Source organism: Schistocerca piceifrons, chromosome 8 (genome assembly GCF_021461385.2).
Source record: "Schistocerca piceifrons isolate TAMUIC-IGC-003096 chromosome 8, iqSchPice1.1, whole genome shotgun sequence".
Lineage (NCBI taxonomy): Eukaryota > Metazoa > Arthropoda > Insecta > Orthoptera > Acrididae > Schistocerca > Schistocerca piceifrons.
Window position 1 is genome coordinate 335,215,428 of NC_060145.1, and position 21,740 is coordinate 335,237,167.

A 21,740-nucleotide genomic window follows, 5' to 3' on the forward strand; every position below is an offset into this window, starting at 1 on the left:
TCTCTGCAGTGTTTCATGAAGTGAGGATATGTGACACTCTTAATGGTGATCCACCCATTTAATGGGAATGTTACACTAAGAGGGCTCCTTGGTACTCTTCGAGATGAGTACGCAATGTGCTGACACCAGCCTTCAGCATCTCCATTCTCTCATCATCCCCAACATAAACATGGCACTACACTACAAACACACATTCTTTCCAGCCACTTACACTTAACAGATACTCTGATACATACAACTCTCATCCTTTGTGAAGGAAAGGTGCCTATAGGCATGAAGGATAGGGAATATCTTTCCCATTAACTGGCTGAACCTGCCCTTTGGCGTCTCCCAGCCATTTGTGCCATATGACTTTATATTACTTAACTACTACGGGATGCCTGAGGGCATGTCCAAATAATACAGCCCTATGTTCTCTACTCTTATCTGTCCATTTAATTTACAATATTCATCTAGAATGGAACATTTCAAATGAGCTGACTATGACCACAACTATTTGATGCCTGAGTTCAATTTACTGGATTTTCATTAAAGGAAATAAGGTTAAAATCTGTGCCTGACCATTTCTTTAATCACTTAGGACAAATGCTGTGCTGGTTCCTTTGAAAATGTCCTGGCCACTTTCCTTCTCAGTGCAAGTTCGTGTTGTGTCTCTAATGACTGACTTCACTGCCATGTTAAATCTTAATCTTCCTCTGCATCAACACTGGCATTATTCGTTATTTTTCAAATATACACAATGTCATCAAAATTTCTGTTCATTCCAAAGAGACCAGGTATTTAACTAAAAGTGTGTCAGATCTCCCAGTATTACTCTCCTGGCATTCTATCTATGGGAAAGGCATTCCACTTAGTTCTGATATGCTGGCAGCTAATTTTTATTTTTTATGAAGTGTGGTCCAGGGTTGTTGTCACTCACATTCTTCTTCATCTGTAGAATTATGAGAGCATGCTGAAAACTCTTAAAGCTTTTTAAATAAAACAAATGTTATCAACATTGTATATCTTCTGTCTTCATGTCTACATATTTGCAGCACTCTGGTGCTAGAGAGCTCTGAATGGTAGGGTGTAATATTGTGGTGTGTAATGTATTGTTGTGTGTGAGGCACAATGTGCTGTAATTGTGTTTCAAAGAGAGTTCATTCTTACATGGAGCACCTTCTCCTTCAGCATAACAATGCCAGACCACACAAATGCTGTGTCACCTGCAACAATCCACAACATCCATTCACTGTCATCGATCATCTTCACACAGTTTCAATGTGGCCCCATGCAATTTTCATGTGTTTCCAAAACATAAAGAACATCTTTGAGGACTTCACTTTGATAGTGATGAAACAATGCCAGCAGATGTGAGGTTGTGGTTTTGTCAACAAAGTCAAACATTCTGTAGTGATGGTATCAACAAACTGGTCTCTCATTGTATCCATAAATTGATAAGGACAGTCATCGTACTTTTCTACATAGTGTCATCCATGTACTCTTGTAATCAGTGGCCTCTGGGCACAAGTGTGGCCATGAAAACTGGGTCCAGACTTTTCTCCTTTTCTTACGTATTGTTCTGTCACTGACCTTTTTAAGCAGCCCATAACAAAAGCTCTTTCAGTGACTGGCAGAGACATTTTACACAGTATATGTTAAGACTTCAGTGGTCCTTAACAGTTAATTTCTAAGGGCCTCTAGAGTGATGATTGGCTTTAGTGCTTCCCTTACTTCTTCTTCTTTTTCTTCAGAGTAACTTCACTAACATTGTATAATTTCTGTGAAATCTTCATGACAGAATGCTTGAAACTGCACCTGCACAATAATACCCTGTTCAAGTTAATGCAGTTGTCTTCATTGGCTCATTCCAACAGGAAACAAATCTGTGACACTGATACATTGAGCCTACACTTACTTGGCCACAGTGATATCATACAGAGCATGTTCACTAGAGTGCCTGAAGTCTTTTGGCAACATGTTGTATCTTGACAGTGAAGTGACACAGAAAATAAGGCAGTAGATGGTTATTTGGGTGATATGATGTTTAAAACGGCATCCTTTCAGTGTGACTTAGGTTTCTGTTGCTTGCTTAGAATCATTTCAAGTGAGTAGTGGACAGTTGCTTTAACATAGCTCCTGCTGCACTGTCTTTATTACCCTGATATTCATATGATATTAACCTCTGATAAAAATTTACACTTCTTATAGCCGCCCAGACAGCTGAGTTCATTCCATTTTCCGCTTCTTGGACACAGGGAGGCACAAAAACCCTGTGTTGAATGTGCCCCACAGATTAATTACGGGTACTGGTGTGCCGGCCAGCCTGGATATGGTTTTTAGAAATTTTTCACACCCACTTAACTCTCAGCCCCAGTCTAATACCCATGCAGGCAATTAATCAAACACAAAATAAGTTTTTTAATGACATTTCTGTCTGAAGTAAAAGACATATAGATGAGTGCAATTCAGTTTGAGAACAATGGTTGTAGACAGGTGGCACCTAAGTTGTCTGCTGCAATATACAATATTTAAAAATTATACTCATCTTGAAATTCTTGTTGTTGTGTATAATGACTGAGCCTGTTATCCCGCAATAATGTGGGATATGTTCTCTGCAGAGGCCACGGATTTGGCGAGTTTCACAACGAAATATCTTCCCTGGTAGTGATGATTGTTGTAATGGCATTAATGAAAGAATTATGTTAATAATGACGCTTTGTGCATTTTCAAAATAATAAGACTGGATAAACTAGTAATATTCTTGAATGAAACACTGTTTAAACTTCACACTTCAAAGTCAAAACAGTTCTTGAATTTAACAATTTCAAACATCATTTAATTTTCAGTTAATACATTTTTGATAGCCACAGTGGAGACAAGTTCTTGACCTGACTTCCCATGTCCATCATCCATGAATCCTTCACACATACTCTCCTCAAATTGACTGTCAATAAATTACAGAGTTAACAAAGATGTTACATTTTGGCAGTACAAAGAGTTTCACAGACATCAGTGCAATAGACTGCGATAAACTTTATGCAGGAAATGTTATTCAGATCACAAAGAAATTTTGTTCAGCATAGATGATTGCTGGACACTCTAAAACACTGTGTGTTTCTTTGTTTGTAGCAGATGCACAGATGATTCTTGTGATGAGATCCATTTCAAGCTCCACACCATCACAATACATAAGAAGTTTCATGACTCCCCACAGAAAAAAAATCAAGGCTCGCTAAATTTGATGAGTGTAGGGGCCAGGAAATGGTCAACCATGTCCAATCCATCACTGAGGGAATGATCTATTCAAATGCCTATGAACACCCAGACCAAAATGAGCAGGCACCCCATCATGCTGCACCTCATATTTGCTGGAACATCTGCAAGCAGTCACAAACTGTGAAGTGATTGTGCCACATTGTGCTGCACGCCATAGGGGTTTCTTGGTGCCCACAAATTCTCACTGTGGTGACTGAGTATGCCATCTCTAGTGAATGTGGTCTCACCAATGTACAATGGGTTGAGTGAAATAATTACATACATTGGAGATCAGAGGCACGTAGGGATTTGGTGTTCAGAACATTCTGGACACTAATAGAAGATCTTTTGAATCCAAAGCAATGACACATATGCTGGTGCCTGGATTTGTCTCCACAGCATCCAGCGCATTCCCTAATGACCGAACACGCTGATTGTGGTCTGTTCTCACAAGCCTTGCAACTTCTTAATGCCCTGTACCCACATGGATTTTGATGTGGATGTGCAAACAAACTGTGGGGTGGTTGATGTCTGTCTGGGAAGAGTACTTGATAAATGTGTCCAGTGGCACTCAGCTGTCCCATACATTAAGTGCATGTCTGTGAGCTCACTGTTCATATATTACCCCAGGCTAGGGCTCAAATGTGGAAATGCTCATGTTCCCCTCCAGTACTCACGTGTACAGCATCACATAGTGATGTTTGTGGCCATGGGTTGCTACGCAATTCTGAATCCTTACAATGTGCTCCACCTACCTTGGAGTTTATTGCAACATTTCTGGGACACCATGTTTTTGTGAGTCCACGTAACATCATGCAATAAAAGCAGCTTCATTTTGTGTGAAATGAAAACAAATATTGAATAATTTATCCCATTCAAATGCACGACAAGTTGTAATTAGAAACACGATGTGATGAAATCAGCTTTGGTTTACTATCAAACAGAAACAAGTATGGAAGATTTTAAATCACCCAATAAAAAAATGATATGAGGAAGAATTGATAAACTTACAGCTCTCCAAGTGGTCCATCAGTGAAACAAGTTCACATTACTGGAAGTCACTATGTGAGTTTAACGTCCCTGGCTCTGAGTTTCCTACTATAACAGCTGAAGTTAATCACGTTATTGTGTTAGATAAGTTTTTAAGGAATAACTATCAAATTACATAATTACTCTATGCAAAATTATTTGCATATACAGCCAGTGTTAGTTTGCCTTTGCTACTTGTCAATATTTCACTTCATATTTTCAATTATAATATATATTGTATGGTATTAGAAAGTACTGTATATCAAAGTCTGACCTGTCCTTATAGATATAGAGTTGAAACCATTTGATAGTAGATGGTGCTGCTTCTGCTACTTCCTCTATACTGCTTGTTGAAAGTGTACTCAGTGTAAATATTGTGCCCATCATACCAGCAGCTGAAATTTTGAGAGAATCTCGCTGATTTAACTATCAGCATAAAGCTTAAAACTAGAGAGTGACAAATCAAAGAAGTATATGCCAAGAGGGTCTTTAATTAACAATTGATCTGTTGTTGAGGCTTTAACATTATGACTTCAGAAGGCAGTCAAAAGGAAGTGCAACATGAAAACTGCATATAACATGTTACAGAAAGTCATAACAACAAAAAAGATGTTAACCACTGACTAATTTATCAAATGGAGAAGTAATAAAATTAACATAGACTAGACATACTAAGGGGAACACAGTGCCTCTCTTGTAAACAAAATTCAATAAAGGAATTAAATTGTTAATAATAACGTAGAGCAAAAGTGAAGTTTGAAATAATAAAGTTTTTGAGAAAATGGAAAAAAAGAACTACTGAATATCTTGTTTGGACATATAAGAAAAATATTACTGATTATCAAGCAGATCATAAACATGTGTTTTTTTTTTTTTTTTTTTTTTTTGGGGGGGGGGGGGGGGGGGAGAGTGAAATGACAGGACTTTAAGTAAGTTAATAAAGCTCAAAACTACAATAATATTCATTAATTCAGTTTGTCCTTTATGGGTTTTTGACACATTATGCGGATGACATTATCTTGTAATGTACAGTATTTCTTTTGACAAAAAGTAGTTTACCCTTACTTCTTTCATTATACTGCATAAAAATGAATGTTTCCTTCACTTCACGAGTCAGATCCTTCTAATTTTGTGTTGAAAAAAGGAATATAATTAAGAAAAATTTTTTATCAGTGCTAATTCCTGTGATATAAAATAGGTGGATATATTTTAAGAGATTAAGAGTAAATTATATAATTCTGATTACATGTGTCAATAACATTTAAAGCCCGTTTGACATTTTCTTTAAATCACAGTTTCATTCTAAGAGTTCTGAATTGATTGAAAAATACCTGCCAGTTGGTTGGGTCTGAATGGAATCATATGGTGGCTTTATGAGATTGTTGTCTTTCGGCTTGCCTCTTGCAAATTTCAGAGCATCTCTACAAATAGACCAGCAGTAATCTGCAAGCATTGTTTCATTCCAAATGCCCTGATATATTTGTTCAGTTACAGAAATACCCTGATGGAATTTTTCTCCATGTTCATCACTGATAACTCCACAATTAGGAGAGAAGAAGTCTCTATGTGAGTGGAGAAAATGAATTTTATGGGGCATATTGCATCCAAGCTGATGACATTTTTGCAGAAGTACTGTCACCAACTGACTGTAGTTTTCATCTCTTTTTTTTACTTTCTCCTCCAAAATCCAATGAAACACAGGACCCTTTAAACATTGTCAAATTTTTGGCTAAAACAAAATACCTTCCTTAACTTTTGCACCACTAAGTGATGCAAGAGTTAAGAAAGGTATTTTGTTTACACTTAGTGTTGGTAATTTGTCTCTTAAGTACTTACAGGCCTCTCCTCCTCAGTTTAGACTTTTTACAAAAATTTTCATCAAATCCAGCTATGTACAACGGAGTAGTAATAGAACATCTTTTGGGTCCACAAGAAGCTTGGCAATAACTTTTTTCTCACTTAAGATTTTTTTGCAGGCTGCCTGTGAGAATATAATTCGATTTCCTATACCTAATGTCCTACATACATAAGAAGTAGCAGTGATTAATGTTCCCCATTCCATTTTTAAGAGTACAGAAATGACTTTTAGATCATCACAGGTTTTCCACTTGTGTTCAACATATTTGATTGAGTCGAGGACTGCCATGTTGGCATGTCTTCTTCAGGTGTACTGCAGACCAGTGGAAAAGAAGGAAGAAGGCTGCAATTGTTAAGTAAAATAGCTATCAAATTAAGTTTGGGGGAGAGTATAAATAACCTCCAATCAGCTAATTTATGATTCAAATTAAAATAAAATATTTCATAAAAAAGTGGTGGGGTTGGAAGCAAGCTGTTCCCATGATGATGTCTGCACTGTGAGATCCTAACATTACACTGGAGAAGATTCCATCAATGTAGTCTTTACCCTAAAAGTTCTGCTTTCTTGTTCGACAGATCCAGGTCTCAAACCTCGCCTGACTCTGTATATGCAGTTTATCATCTTTTTCATCAAAACCAGACTCATGGATGTGGAAAACTTGTTGGGTTCTTCTTCTTCCACACTGTCTTCATTTCCTACTTACAGCTAATAATTTTGGAGTGGGGTAGGAACTGGTACATTATATGAATGTGGAATAGCTAGAAAAGATTAGGGTATTGAAATATTCCTCTTCTCTTCATTAACAGTCCTGCCTTTATAAGTACAGTCAAGCAAAAATAGTAGTTACCTGTATAGTTTGTACGCTCCCACCAAACCATAGGCACAGCAACAGCTACAGATAATTTTTTTTTTATTTTTCATCCATTCTCATAGCATAACTGAACAAGGATTGCAACATAAAATATATCTGGAGCCATGACTAATCCTAGTCCCCTATCTTCACACTAAAATAAAATTGATAAGCAGTGTTTACAAGACAAAATGTTATTTCACCACAAATGTGATAAAAATTATTCATTGAATTTACACATTCTTGTCGCAGTTTGACTTAACAAATTTTACACTTGAAAATCATTTGAAAATCAGAAATGCTGTCTCCTGCTACTGGTGTGTGTGAGTGTGAGTGCACCAAGTGTAGCGTCACCGCATATGCCTACTTAAATCAACCTTCAATTGTGTCAGCATGGGCTAGCCACTGGAGACCACCTGTAGGAAGCATGCTAATAGCACTGTTTATTCGTGTCTACATATACGTGGAGCAGTTCTGACTCACAATCACTATGTTCATTTAGTTTGTACTGCTAACATCAGTTGTTCTGTGTGTTGCTTATGTTGCATCCTCTGTATGATTCTTTTGTCTTGTTATGTGTAGAGTCATGAGGGGCTCATTTCCATTATTGTTCAGAGCTTTATAAATAAAGCCATATTTGTGTTACTTGGATTGGTTTCATGTATCCCTTGGTTACTACACACTTAATGATGGTTTGGAACCGTTTCCATGTGTGCAGTCTCTTTAAATGTGACTTCATCGGGTTTAGTCATTGTGAATGTCATGCGACCGGCCCTGATTGAACAGCTTACTTTGGCAGTGATCATTTTGTCGGCTTCCACCCACTTTTCCTCCATATGATGATTCAGCCAAGGAATGGGAAGCTTATGGAAAAAGACTCAGACAGCTTTTTTTGGCTTTCAATATGACAGACTCGAATTTGTGCAAAGCTTTATTCCTCTCATGGATTCCACCTAAGGTGTATCAATTACTGTGTCAGCTTGTCCATTTATTAGAACCAGCAGATCTTACTTTTGATCACATATGTAGTTTATTGACAAACTAGCATTGCAAATGAATGCATGCCACAGCAGCACAAGTTGAATTCTACTTATACGCGAGAAACCAAACCAGAAATACAAGGCCTGGGCAGCCAGACTTCATGATCTTAGCCATAAGTGTCAATTTATTACTGACGGTCATAATTAACCTTATGCACACTCTGTGATGCGTGATACAATTATCTGTTTAGCTCCAGATATGGAAGTGCGCCAGAAGGCTTTACTCTGTGAAAACCCCACGTTTGCAAATAGCAAAGGCAGCAGGTGATCAAATTTAAGTGTGGGGAGATGTGACAGTAGTGTCACAAGATGTGCCCACTAGCATGACAGGCACCTTGCACAAGGAAGCGACAGTGGTGGCATTAAACTTGCAGGCTCAGCACTAAGAGACAAAGGCTGGCCCACAGCTATGACTGCCACTGCTTCGGCATCAACATTCTCTTTTCCCATCTAGTTCTTTCTGTTTTGTCCAGAATGACCAATTGGTGTCCAGAATGACCAATTGGCATGCACAAAACATTGGACTACTTGTAATGTTTACCAGAAGAAAGGCCACATCGCCTCTGTGTGTCATTCACTAAAGGTTGCTCTGGATATGGACATGGACATAAACTGTGTGACACCAGTGCTTGTGACTTCCCCCAAATTGTTCATCGAGTTAAGTGTTTTTTGCCAAGTGATCCAGCTACAGGTTGCACAGGTGCTGCAGTGATGTTAATTTCCAAACCTATGAGAGTTTAGGCTAGCCACATTGACACCAGTCATGCGGAAGCTAGTCAGAAAACAGCACATTGCGCTGTTGGAATAATTAATGGCATCTGCCTCTTACAAGTCAGGGGTTCATTCTGTTACATTTTTGGTGGTTGCTGATGCCTGTGTTGAGAATTTGTTCAGGATAGACACATTTAAGGAATTTGAATTTTGTATCACCAATGCAGTTTGCCTTCTAACCAATCAGATACCATATTTTCAATTGGAAATGCTGTGTGAGGAGTTTTTGAACTTGTTTTTTAAGGTATAGGGTAGGCTACAAATTTTTCTGCTCATATTTCTTTAAAACCCATGGCTCGGCCTCATTTTTATTGAATTGTTATTCCTGTCATCCTGAAAGATCAAGTGAAACCAGAATTGGATGGACTTCAATCTCTAGGAGTGAAGCAACCTGTAATGGCCACTGAATGGTCATCTCTGCTGGTTGCAGTTCAGAAGCTGTCGGGGAAACTTCACCTCTGTGGTGATTTCAATACTACTGTCTACAAGCAGTCATGGATATGTAGTATCCTCTCCCATACCAGGAGGAACTGTTGGTGAAAATATTGGGTGGCCAGCACTTTCCTAAAATTGATTTGTCTGAAGTATGTTAGCAAGGTTCCTGTGAATGAAGAGTCTAGGTGAGTTCTGGTTTTGAATACTTCCTTTAGTTTCTATCAATACTTGCACCTTCCTTTTAATGTGGCTAGTGCCCCTGTCATTTCCCAATGATTTTTAGGGCAATTGACTATGCCTTTCCTGGATTGCATTAATTACCTGGATGATATTGTTGTCACGAACTTCTTCAAGGCTGATCACTTAAAAAAAATGCTCACTTTGTTTTCTGTCTTATGACCCGAAGGCTTACAATGTAACATCGCAAAATCTCAGTTTTTTTCAACCTTCTGTTGTTTATTTGGGGTTCAAGTTCTCATAGGATGGAGGTCGACCTCTGCCAGACCACATCTCTGCTGTTACATCTATGCCTCACTCCCTGTCCATGAAGGAGCTTCAGGTCTTAAAATAGTGTACTACCATACCTTCCTGCTGGGGGTGGCCACATTGGCCCACCCGCTGCATGCATTGTTGTGTTTGCTGGGGCCTGAATTGCAAACATGCATTTCTGATGTTGAAATCCAAACTACTTTTGGTCCATTTTTTAGCTACATTTTCTCCAGACCAGCAAATAGTTTAAGTGACTGATGCCTCACAGTACAGCCTCGGTATGGTCCTAGCATGCCGCTATGCCAATGGCTCTGAATGACCTGATGTTTTCACCTCTAAATCTCTCACTCTGGCCTAGAAATGTTACTCTCAGATGGAAAAAGAGGTCTTGTCATAGTCTGTGCTTTCCAGAAATTTCAGGATCTTCTTCTTCTTCTTCTTTTTGGGTCCAAGTTTCACCTTATTACAGACCATAAATTCTTGGTTTCCATGTTAAACCCTGACACTTCCTTGCCTGACATGGCAGCACACCACCTACAATGCTGGGTGCTGTTCTTGTCTTGGTACAGTTATGAAATCCATTTTCGACCCATGACTAAACATGCCAATGCAGGCGCCTTGTCCCATCTCCCTGTGGGTCCTGCTCTCCACTTTTATCATGAAGAATTGCTTTGTTGCCATCATGATACTGAAACACAGGCCATGGTCAAGGGTTTCCCAATTATGAACTTGCACATAGCAGCTGCTGTTGCCGCTGGCTTGGTTCTCAGCCAAGTTTTTCAATTAGTTTAACAAGGCTGGCCAGATAAATAGCCATGTCAGGCTTTGCACCCTGTACACAAAACTATCTTCCCTTATTATATCACCTCTCTGTTTTTGACAGTGTTTTGGTTTTGCTGTTGTCCACAGAAAGGTCAGAGAAGAAGGCCAGTGTTCACTCTGTCTGCTTGCCGGGGGGTCTCATCTGAGATGTGGAGGAGGGCCTGCCGGTGGCAATTGAGAGCACTGGGTGCACCAGACTGCAAATTGTTGCTCATGTCGGCACCAATGACTCCTGCCGTCTGGGTTCAGAGGTCATCCTCAGTTCATACAGGCAGTTGGCAGAGTTGGTGAAGGTGGAAAGCCTCGCTTGCGGGATGGAATCTGAGCTAACTATTTATAGTATCGTTCCCAGAACCAATCGCGGTCCTCTGGTTTGGAGCCGAGTGGAAGGCTTAAACCAGAGGCTCAGACGATTCTGCGGAGATCTGAGGTGTAAATTTCTCGACCTCCGCTATTGGGTGGAGAAATGTAGGGTCTCCCTGAATAGGTCAGGCGTGCACTACACACAGGAAATGGCTACAAAGGTAGCGGAGTATGTATGGAGTGCACATGTGGGTTTTTTAGGTTAGAGAATTCCCTCCCTAGGCCCGACAAGACACCTCCTGATATGAGGCAAGGTAGGAGTAGGCAAAATGCAACAGGGAATAACAATATTAATGTGCTAATAGTAAACTGCAGGAGCGTCTATAGTAAGGTCCCAGAACTGCTCTCATTAATAAACGGTCACAATGCCCACATAGTACTAGGGACAGAAAGTTGGCTGAAACCAGATTTAAACAGTAATGAAATTCTAAACTCAGATTGGAATGTATACCACAGAGACAGGCTGGGCAGTGAAGGGGGAGGCGTGTTTATAGCGATAAGAAGTGCAATAGTATCAAAGGAAATTGACAGAGATTCGAAACATGAAATAATTTGGGTGAAGGTCACGGTTAAAGCAGGCTCAGACATGGTAATTGGATGTCTCTATAGGCCCCCTGGCTCAGCAGCGGTTGTGGCTGAGCACCTGAAGGATAATTTGGAAACAACCTCTAGATATACCACAGCATCATCCGCAAAAAGCCTCAGTGAACTTCCAACATCATCCACAAGGTCATTTATGTATATTGTGAACAGCAACGGTCCTACGACACTCCCCTGCGGCACACCTGAAATCACTCTTACTTCAGAAGACTTCTCTCCATTGAGAATGACATGCTGCGTTCTGTTATCTAGGAACTCTTCAATCCAATCACACAATTGGTCTGATAGTCCATATGCTCTTACTTTGTTCATTAAACGACTGTGAGGAACTGTATCGAACGCCTTGCGGAAGTCTGGGTAGAGATTTCAATTTGCCAGATATAGACTGGGAGACTCAAATGTTCATAACGGGTGGCAGGGACAAAGAATCCAGTGAAATTTTTTAAAGTGCTTTATCTGAAAACTACCTTGAGCAGTTAAACAGAGAACCGACTCGTGGTGATAACATATTAGACCTTCTGGTGACAAACAGACCCGAACTATTTGAAACAGTTAACGCAGAACAGGGAATCAGCAATCATAAAGCAGTTACTGCATCGATAATTTCAGCCATAAATAGAAATATTAAAAAAGGTAGGAAGATTTTTCTGTTTAGCAAAAGTGACAAAAAGCAGATTTTAGAGTACCTGATGGCTCAACACAAAAGTATTGTCTCAAGTACAGATAGTGTTGAGGATCAGTGGACAAAGTTCAAAACCATCGTACAATATGCATTAAATGAGTATGTGCCAAGCAAGATCGCAAGAGATGGAAAAGAGCCACCGTGGTACAACAACCGAGTTAGAAAACTGCTGCGGAAGCAAAGGGAACTTCACAGCAAACATAAACATAGCCAAAGCCTAGCAGACAAACAAAAATTATGCGAAGCGAAATGTAGTGTGAGGAGGGCTATGCGAGAGGCGTTCAATGAATCTGAAAGTAAAGTTCTATGTACTGACTTGGCAGAAAATCCTAAGAAATTTTGGTCTTAGGTCAAAGCGGTAGGTGGATCAAAGCAAAATGTCCAGACACTCTGTGACCAAAATGGTACTGAAACAGAGGATGACAGACTAAAGGCCAAAATACTAAATGTCTTTTTCCAAAGCTGTTTCACAGAGGATGACTGGACTGTAGTTCCTTCTCTAGATTGTGGCACAGATGACAAAATGGTAGATATCGAAATAGACGACAGAGAGATATAGAAAAAATTAGAATCGCTCAAAAGAGAAAAAGCCACTGGACCTGACGGGATACCAGTTCGATATAACACAGAGTACACAAAGGAACTTGCCCACCTTCGCAGTGGTGTACCGTAGGTCTCTAGAAGAGCATAGCGTTCCGAAGGATTGGAAAAGGGCACAGGTCATCCCCTTTTTCAAGAAGGGACGTCGAACAGATGTGCAGAACTATAGACCAATATCTCTAACGTCGATCAGTTGTAGAATTTTGGAACACGTACTATGTTCAAGTATAATGACATTTCTGAAGACTAGAAATCTACTCTGTAGGAATCAGCATGGGTTTTGAAAAAGACGATCGTGTGAAACCCAGCTCGCGCTATTCGTCCACGAGACTCAGAGGGCTATAGACACGGGTTCCCAGGTAGATGCCGTGTTTCTTGACTTCCGCAAGGCATTCGATACAGTTACCCACAGTCGTTTAATGAACAAAGTAAGAGCATATGGACTATCAGACCAATTGTGTGATTGGATTGAAGAGTTTGTAGATAACAGAACGCAGCATGCCATTCTCAATGGAGAGAAGTCTTCTGAAGTAAGAGTGATTTCAGGTGTGCCGCAGGGGAGTGTCGTAGGACCGTTGCTATTCACAATATACATAAATGACCTTGTGGATGATGTTGGAAGTTCACTGAGGCTTTTTGCGGATGATGCTGTGGTATATCGAGAGGTTGTAACAATGGAAAATTGTACCGAAATGCAGGAGGATCTGCAGCGAATTGACGCATGTTGCAGGGAATGGCAATTGAATCTCAATGTAGACAAGTGTAACGTGCTGCGAATACATAGAAAGAAAGATCCCTTATCATTTAGCTACAATAAAGCAGGTCAGCAACTGGAAGCAGTTAATTCCATAAATTATCTGGGAGTACGCATTAGGAGTGATTTAAAATGGAATGATCATATAAAGTTGATCGTCAGTAAAGCAGATGCCAGACTGAGATTCATTGGAAGAATCCTAAGGAAATGCAATCCGAAAACAAAGGAAGTAGGTTACAGTACACTTGTTTTCCCACTGCTTGAATACTGCTCAGCAGTGTGGTATCCGTACCAGATAGGGTTGATAGAAGAGATAGAGAAGATCCAACGGAGAGCAGTGCACTTTGTTACAGGATCATTTAGTAATTGCGAAAGCGTTACGGAGATAATAGATAAACTCCAGTGGAAGACTCTGCAGCAGAGACGCTCAGTAGCTCGGTACAGACTTTTGTTGAAGTTTCGAGAGCATACCTTCACCGAGGACTCAAGCAGTATATTGCTCCCTCCTACTTATACCTCGCGAAGAGACCATGAGGATAAAATCAGAGAGATTAGAGCCCACACAGAGGCATACCGACAATCCTTCTTTTCACAAACAATACAAGACTGGAATAGAAGGGAGAAACGATAGAAGTACTCAAGGTACCCTCCGCAACACACCATCAGGTGGCTTGTGGAGTATGGATGTAGATGTAGATGTAGATGTAGACCTCTCTCCCAGAGCAGTCATTCCTGCCATTTTACAGCATTAAATTCTACACCTTCTCCACCAAGGCCATTGGGGAGTTTTGTGCACTAAACCGTTATCTAGGAGACACGATTTTTGGCCAGTATTGATGGCAAAATTGTCCATTTTGTTGCAACTTGTGAGTAGTGTGCACAGCAACAGGCTGCTCCCAGGGCATCTCTGTCCCCCGGAGTGTTTCTGTCCCACTCCACGCCAGCCATGGGAATCCAACCATGACGATTCCGCAGCTCCCTTCTTGAATTCCTATTGGCTCTTGGTTGTGGATGCAGTTTCCCACTGTCCTTACATTCTCTGGTCTGCATCGACATCGGCTGAGGTCACAATTCATATGCTTTTTAGGGTTTTTCCTATTGAGGGATTGCCTTTTACCTTAGTTTCCGATAATGGGCCCCAATTCATTTCTCACACCCTTCAGTTGTTTTGTTCGCATCACAGCATTCATTATGTTAAAGATCCGCCATTCAATCTTCACTCAAATGGTGAAGCAGAACAACTAGTGTGTACGTTCAAGTCCTAAATGAAAAAGTTTACTGTGGATTCTTCGCTGACGACATCCTTCTCTGTTTTCTAAGCACCTATCACTTCACGTCTATGTGGGAACTGAGCCTGGTTGAGCTACTTCATGGCCTGCAGTCACCTTCTGTGGCCTGTTCAGCACCTTCTGTGGTTGGGATCGGCAGTGTTTGGTCGTTGGCCCAAGTGGATACTGGCCACTGTTTTTCTCTGCTGGAGAAATCATCTTTGTGATGCCCGTATGGCTAACAAGCTGGTGGTGCGCCACTTTGATCAGTTGAAGCCCCACTCAGTGACACGGAAGCTACCAATTTGCAGGTGTGGCCCCTGTTGTCATAGCTCACTCCGCCAACCTCTGCCTGGAGCCCGTCATCACCTGCTGTGGAGGTCCCCCCATCCCATTGGCTGCCTCCTCCATGTGCGGTGCCCTGGTGTTCCAGCTTCATAATGCTGGGCACTGGTCTGTCTCTATCCTAGGGTCCGTTGCTGCAGCCTGCTGTTCCGGTTGGGCTGCATCCACTGGCCACCTTGCCATCATTGCCTCAGCCACGGTCGCTGGTGTGTCCAGCTCAGTCTCCTCTGCAGTGGGACCTTGCTTGCTGATGATGACACACAGATGGTAATGGCACCCTCCTCCTCAGTGCTGTCATCAGGTGCCGCACACCCACCACCCTTGGGACTGCCTGGCACACCATCCCACCCACTGCTGCCGGCAATTCTGCCACCACTGCAGATCCGATGGATGTCTCTCTCAGCAGGCTGCTGGTGTCTCTTCTGTTGCCAGGGTGCCGTCTTCACCTGAGGGAGAGGACTGTTGTATCCTGCTACTAGTTCATGTGAGTGAGAGTGCGCCGAGTACAAAGTTGCCATGTGTGTGGACTTAAATCAAACACCAACTGTATCAGCACGGGCTGGCCACTAGAGGCTGCCTGTAGGAAGTGCACACATGGCACAGTCTCTGACATGCCGTCTACCAATGACCCGTGCCTATGTACATGCAGAGCAGCACTGACACACACACATTATATTCTTTTAATCTGTTGCTGTGTGTATCACTTATGTTGCACCCTCTGTGTGATTCTTCTGTCTTGTGTGTGGAGTGATGAGAGGCTTATTTCCATTATTGTTCAGAGGCTTATGAATAAAGTTTTAATTGTGTTACTTGGATTGGTTTCATGTGTTCCTTGGTTACTAAAAGACATTATGCATTAATTACACCGCAAACATGATGAAAGTCAGTCACAGCAACAGTAATAACGCTTACAACCTACAAAAAACTGGAAATTATTGTGCTTCGTCATTTAACAGTGACAACTCTAAAAGAAAATTATGCCCAGTATAAAAATGTACATTGGGAAAGAAAGGCACGTTATTTTACCTCCGGAGCAAGATGTAATCATTCATTTTAAGATGATTTTTGAATTCAGCAGGTGGAAGTATACAAGAAGAAGCTATTATTGAATCCAAAAGGTTTTCATTGTTGGGCAGTGTTGCTTTATTGTTACAAGGCTCCCTTTTTTCAAATAGTTAATATTTCTTCGATCATACATTTCACAGGGTGGTTATAACTAAACTTTTGCTACTTTGAGAGAGCACCCATGAAAAACAAGTTATTGTACGACAGTGACATTCTGTGGAAACATTTGTAAGAATATGCAACAGAGAAATGATAAATTAACCATTGAAAGAAACACATTTTGATTTCCACATGAGGGGTTTCACATTTGGTGATTTTAGGGGTTATCCCATTTGTAACGATCGGCCAATGACTCTGTCTGTTCCTGGGAGATGCTGACGGCCAGTTGCATGACAAATTGTTGAAGAAGTTACTATTGCCACAACTGAGAATGTTGGATGCAATGTGCATTCTTTGAGCAGTGCATGAGCCGTACCATGACAGCTGAACATTCCACAATTGAATGTTTGAAAAGTGCTTTGAAGTTTTGTGAAATGGTATCTGTACAAACTTCGCACATTATTCACCACCTTTTGCCGTGTGATGCAGACTTTTGAGTAGATGTTCTTCTGACACTTGGCCTTGGAACATTTTGTGGAGTGATAAATCACACTTTACGCTCACATGGGCAGTGAACACTCAACTGCCGCATTTTGGGAGCGTCACCACCAAAAGCCATTTATAAACTTCCCCTGCATAGAGACTACATGTGTGTGGTGCAGCTTCATGGCATGGTACATGATTGGTCCAGTTTCTTTGATGAACTCTGACTTCAAGGACAAAGGACAGGCAGCATCAATGAAATAAGTTACTGCGATCTGCTTCGCCAACATGTGATCCTGCTGTACGGGAGAGAAGTGCTTTGGACTAATCTATTTTGATACATGATGGAGGTCCACCTCACACAGCTCATGAGGTGACTTGGTTTCTCCATAACACATTGGTATAAAACTGAATCATTGGCCGATCACTGCAAACTGCATAACCACCAAAGACCACCAAATTTGAACTCTCTAACATAGAAATTAAAATGTGTGTCTTTTGATGGTTTATTCATTTTTTCTCTTCCCTATGTCCTTAGAAATGTTTCCACAAGGTTTCATTATCCTACGAGCATTTGTTTTTCATGCAGGCTCTCTCAAGTAGCACAATTTTAATTATAACCATTCTGTAAAATCCCAGCACTTGCCCTCATTCTGATACCATCTTTTCTGTTAATTATTATCTGTATCAAAGGTCTTGTGGGTTGTTACATTTAAAATATACATACAGTACTGCTTAAATGCATTATTGCAGTTTTTTCACCCATTTTATACTGAAGATCTGTACTTGGAACTATTACTTACCTTTCCCCTTAATGTTTTTGCTGTCGTCTTTCAGGACAGTTAACCTGTTTTCAGCAGTTCTCAAAGGAAACTGTTTTATTGTATACTAAGGAGTCAACACAATAATTATTCTTTCTCTTTACACTGACACACCCTCATCTCTTGAACAATGGCTCTTCACATGAAATCAACTACTGAATTAAATAGGACTGACATGCAGAACAATATGACATTCAAACTATTGCCATAAAAAAATTATCCATGTTATTTGTTTTCATTGCACTTTTATTCCTTTTTTAAAATAAGACTTTATGAAACACTACAGTTCGTAATTTCTATTGTTGATAAAATCAAGTAGTAGCCCAGTAACTTAGAATAGTTAGAAATTTAAAAATGCTTATTACAGTCACTGGAACACTATGAATTCAAACAGGTTATGCCAATATCACAACAGATAATGAAGTATTGCAAGTCTGACAGTCATTGGTAAGGAGATAATACAGGGTGTTACAAAAAGGTACGGCCAAACTTTCAGGAAACATTCCTCACACACAAAGAAAGAAAATATGTTATGTGGACATGTGTCCGGAAACACTTACTTTCCATGTTAGAGCTCATTTTATTACTTCTCTTCAAATCACATTAATCATGGAATGGAAACACACAGCAACAGAACGTACCAGTGTGACTTCAAACACTTTGTTACAGGAAATGTTCAAAATGTCCTCAGTTAGCGAGGATACATGCATCCACCCACCGTCGCATGGAATCCCTGATGCGCTGATGCAGCCCTGGAGAATGGCGTATCGTATCACAGCCGTCCACAATACGAGCACGTAGAGTCTCTACATTTGGCACCGGAGTTGTGTTGACAAGAGCTTTCAAATGCCCCCATAAATGAAAGTCAAGAGGGTTGATGTCAGGAGAGCGTGGATGCCATGGAATTGGTCCGCCTCCACCAATCCATCGGTCACCGAATCTGTTGTTGAGAAGCGTACGAACACTTCGACTGAAATGTGCAGGAGCTTTGTCGTGCATGATCCACATGTTGTGTTGTACTTGTAAAGGCACATGTTCTAGCAGCACAGGTAGAGCATCCCGTATGAACTCATGATAACGTGCTCCATTGAGCGTAGGTGGAGGAACATGGGGCCCAATCAAGACATCACCAACAATGCCTGCCCAAATCTTTACAGAAAATCTGTGTTGATGACGTGATTGCACAATTGCGTGCGGATTCTCGTCAGCCCACACATGTTGATTGTGAAAATTTACAATTTGATCACGTTGGAATGAAGCCTCATCCGTAAAGAAATGCACTGAAATGAGGATTGACACATTGTTAGATGAACCATTCGCAGAAGTGTACCCGTGGAGGCCAATCAGCTGCTGATAGTGGGCTGGAATGTTCCGTGCTCCCTAAGACGCCGATCAATTGCTTCGAACATCTTCCTGTCGGGACACCTTCGTTCTGGAAATCTGTCTCGATACAAACGTACCGCGCCACGGCTATTGCCCCGTGCTAATCCATACATCAAATGGGCATCTGCCAACTCTGCGTTTGTAAACATTGCACTGACTGCAAAACCACCTTCGTGATGAACACTAACCTGTTGATGCTACGTACTGATGTGCTTGATGCTAGTACTGTAGAGCAATGAGTCGCATGTCAGCACAAGCACCGAAGTCAACATTACCTTCCTTCAATTGAGCCAACTGGCGGTGAATCGAGGAAGTACAGTACATACTGACGAAACTAAAATGAACTCTAACATGGAAATTAAGCGTTTCCGGACACATGTCCACATAACATCTTTTCTTTATTTGTGTGTGAGGAATGTTTCCTGAAAGTTTGGCCGTACCTTTTTGTAACACCCTGTATTTCGTCTCCCAGCTTATTATGTGCAATACAAATAAGTTGAAAACAGACTTGCCTCTTGCTGTGGCACATTCTCCATCTTGATGAGCCATACGCTGCATTGCTGTTGGTGCTATTCCAAATGGCACTGACACACAGTTACCCAATACTGTGGTGGACATATCCCGCTTTGATACATTTCTCATCATCCTCGGGCGAATACGCAGTCTAATATTCAGTTTTTTGCATTACATTGTGTATGTCTTACAAATGACAATGAAATCCAATTTAATAGTTATATTACAATAAATTAATATTGTTAAAGAAAGTGTGTATGAAAACTCACACTTTGAAGGCATTCCTGTTAAGTTTCAAAGTATGCTCTCTTCCAGCACCACTTGCATAATAATCCAAAGCATTTCTTGGAAGCACAGTGGAAGCATGTTTCTCATAGTCATCAAGACACACAAATTTATGACTTTCTGGCATGGCTGCTGTTGCTTACTGACCACCTAAAACCTGTACATACAACTGTTCCGGCAGTTCTCAATTTGTTTTGACAGTCCAAGTGAAAAGATTAGTGGGGTCAGTATACAAGAGATAATCCTACCACTGATAGGATAACCCCGTAAGTGTTGCATAATATTGACGTCCAATAGCTCAATGTCACTGTTATGACTTGCTCCACACACACTGCCTTAGCTTAGATGACATCCCTAAATATAGCCACATGGCTTTTAGTGATTTTTTAATTCTGGAACTAGCATAGGACTTGATCTACTTGTAGCTAATATTAGTGATAAAAATTCTATGGTATTTTTTATTATTCTCAGTACAAACAATGAAAATTTGACAAAAACATTCCATAGCATACTTTCAGGTAACAAACATACTTTGGTAATGCACAAGAACATAATTCTTTTGAATACTACCTATATATCTTACTGAAAATATACAAATAATATTTTTACTTTCTGTCATTGTCCACATATTGTTGATCATTGTTCATTGGCAATTTTGACAGACGCTCAACATAAGAATAGATGATAAACAACAAGATCCAGTCTACTTTCCTTGTACATATTTGCACTGTTTGTTTACTTTCTGTGACAACTGCAGTGCAAGCTGATACAATATTTATTCTGTTCTTAATTTTTTTTAAGTTTCTCTTTTTCATGTACACTGGTTCACTATTCTTTACATACAGTAGTATACTTTCCATACATGTATAGCAACACTTAAAGAGTAAAAATAACTGTGTTACCTTTTTGAAATTGATATCATTAATGGCTGTGAAGTAGAAAAAGGTGATATCTACCTGGTTTCACTTGCTTATACCTAACATGGGGTTTGCCAGTGAGGCTTCTTCCTTTCTGTAACATCTGACTATCGTTCTTGGGTAGCCTCCTCTTTCATGATGGCAAAAATTAACTCTCTAGGAAACCAAAGGTATTAAACAATCATACCAAGATATAAAATACTGAATGTAGCATCTAACTACCATGATCAGCTCAAGTGGAAAAATACTGCCTAAGGACAAAGCCCATTCACAAGCCCTTATTTGATTCCCGAAATTACTTAGATTCAAACACAAACGTCACTAGAGGAAGCATTATTAATTATCACTGGACATGAGAGCAACTCAACTTAGACTAAACCATGCCACAGCAGAACAGACATACTCACACCTTGAAGACTGCAGAAAGGGTGCCTCAAAAACACAACCTCCTGGTGTCCTCTGGAAACAGACGCTCATTATTTTGCATGCAGGGAAAGAACTTTTCTTATCTTCCCCGATAAATTTAAAAAACACACACCCATGGATCCATACTGCACAGACATTAATTCAGAACCTGGCAATGAAAAAGGCTGCTGATCTCAAAAGAAGTTAAAAAGTACTGCTCCACTGCATTCTGTTCCCAAGTGGTGATACAAACTCAATTAGACAGCAAAAGCAAGAAATCTGCGGCATTAGCAACTCAGGAAATAATAAATTATGGAACGGGGCACAAGACATACCTCTTTCAAGGTATTTTTTAAATGTGATGATGTGGATCATTTTTTTCCCTTCAAGGTACCTGCCTATAAGTAGGTAGGCAGCAGTACTGTGAAACTACTCACCGAATCTTCCACATGGATGTGACATGGCAATTGTATTATCTCTTGTAACTTTATGTGTACAAATGCTTTGCAGTTGAGGGTACATGAGGGCAAGTTGCAAACTGCTCCAGCGTATGTTGAGATCAGTCTGTACATTCACTATAACTGACAGGTTAAGCCACTACTATCAGTTGTACCACAGCTGGTGAT

General features: G+C 40.5%; 1 protein-coding gene across 1 annotated transcript in view; it reads right to left on the reverse strand.

Annotated features, from left to right (window-relative positions):
- The window catches only part of LOC124712015 (glycolate oxidase 1), a 41,590-nt gene extending 21,618 nt beyond the window's left edge, over positions 1-19,972 (reverse strand). Inside the window, exons 1-3 of the mRNA XM_047242307.1 lie at positions 19,777-19,972; positions 19,507-19,658; positions 4,541-4,661 (exon numbers count right to left, since the gene is read on the reverse strand). Of these exons, the coding sequence (XP_047098263.1) occupies positions 4,541-4,661; positions 19,507-19,658; positions 19,777-19,919 (416 nt within the window). The 5' untranslated portion in view covers positions 19,920-19,972. The remainder of the gene's footprint in view (positions 1-4,540; positions 4,662-19,506; positions 19,659-19,776) is intronic.
- Positions 19,973-21,740: the final 1,768 nt, after the last annotated feature.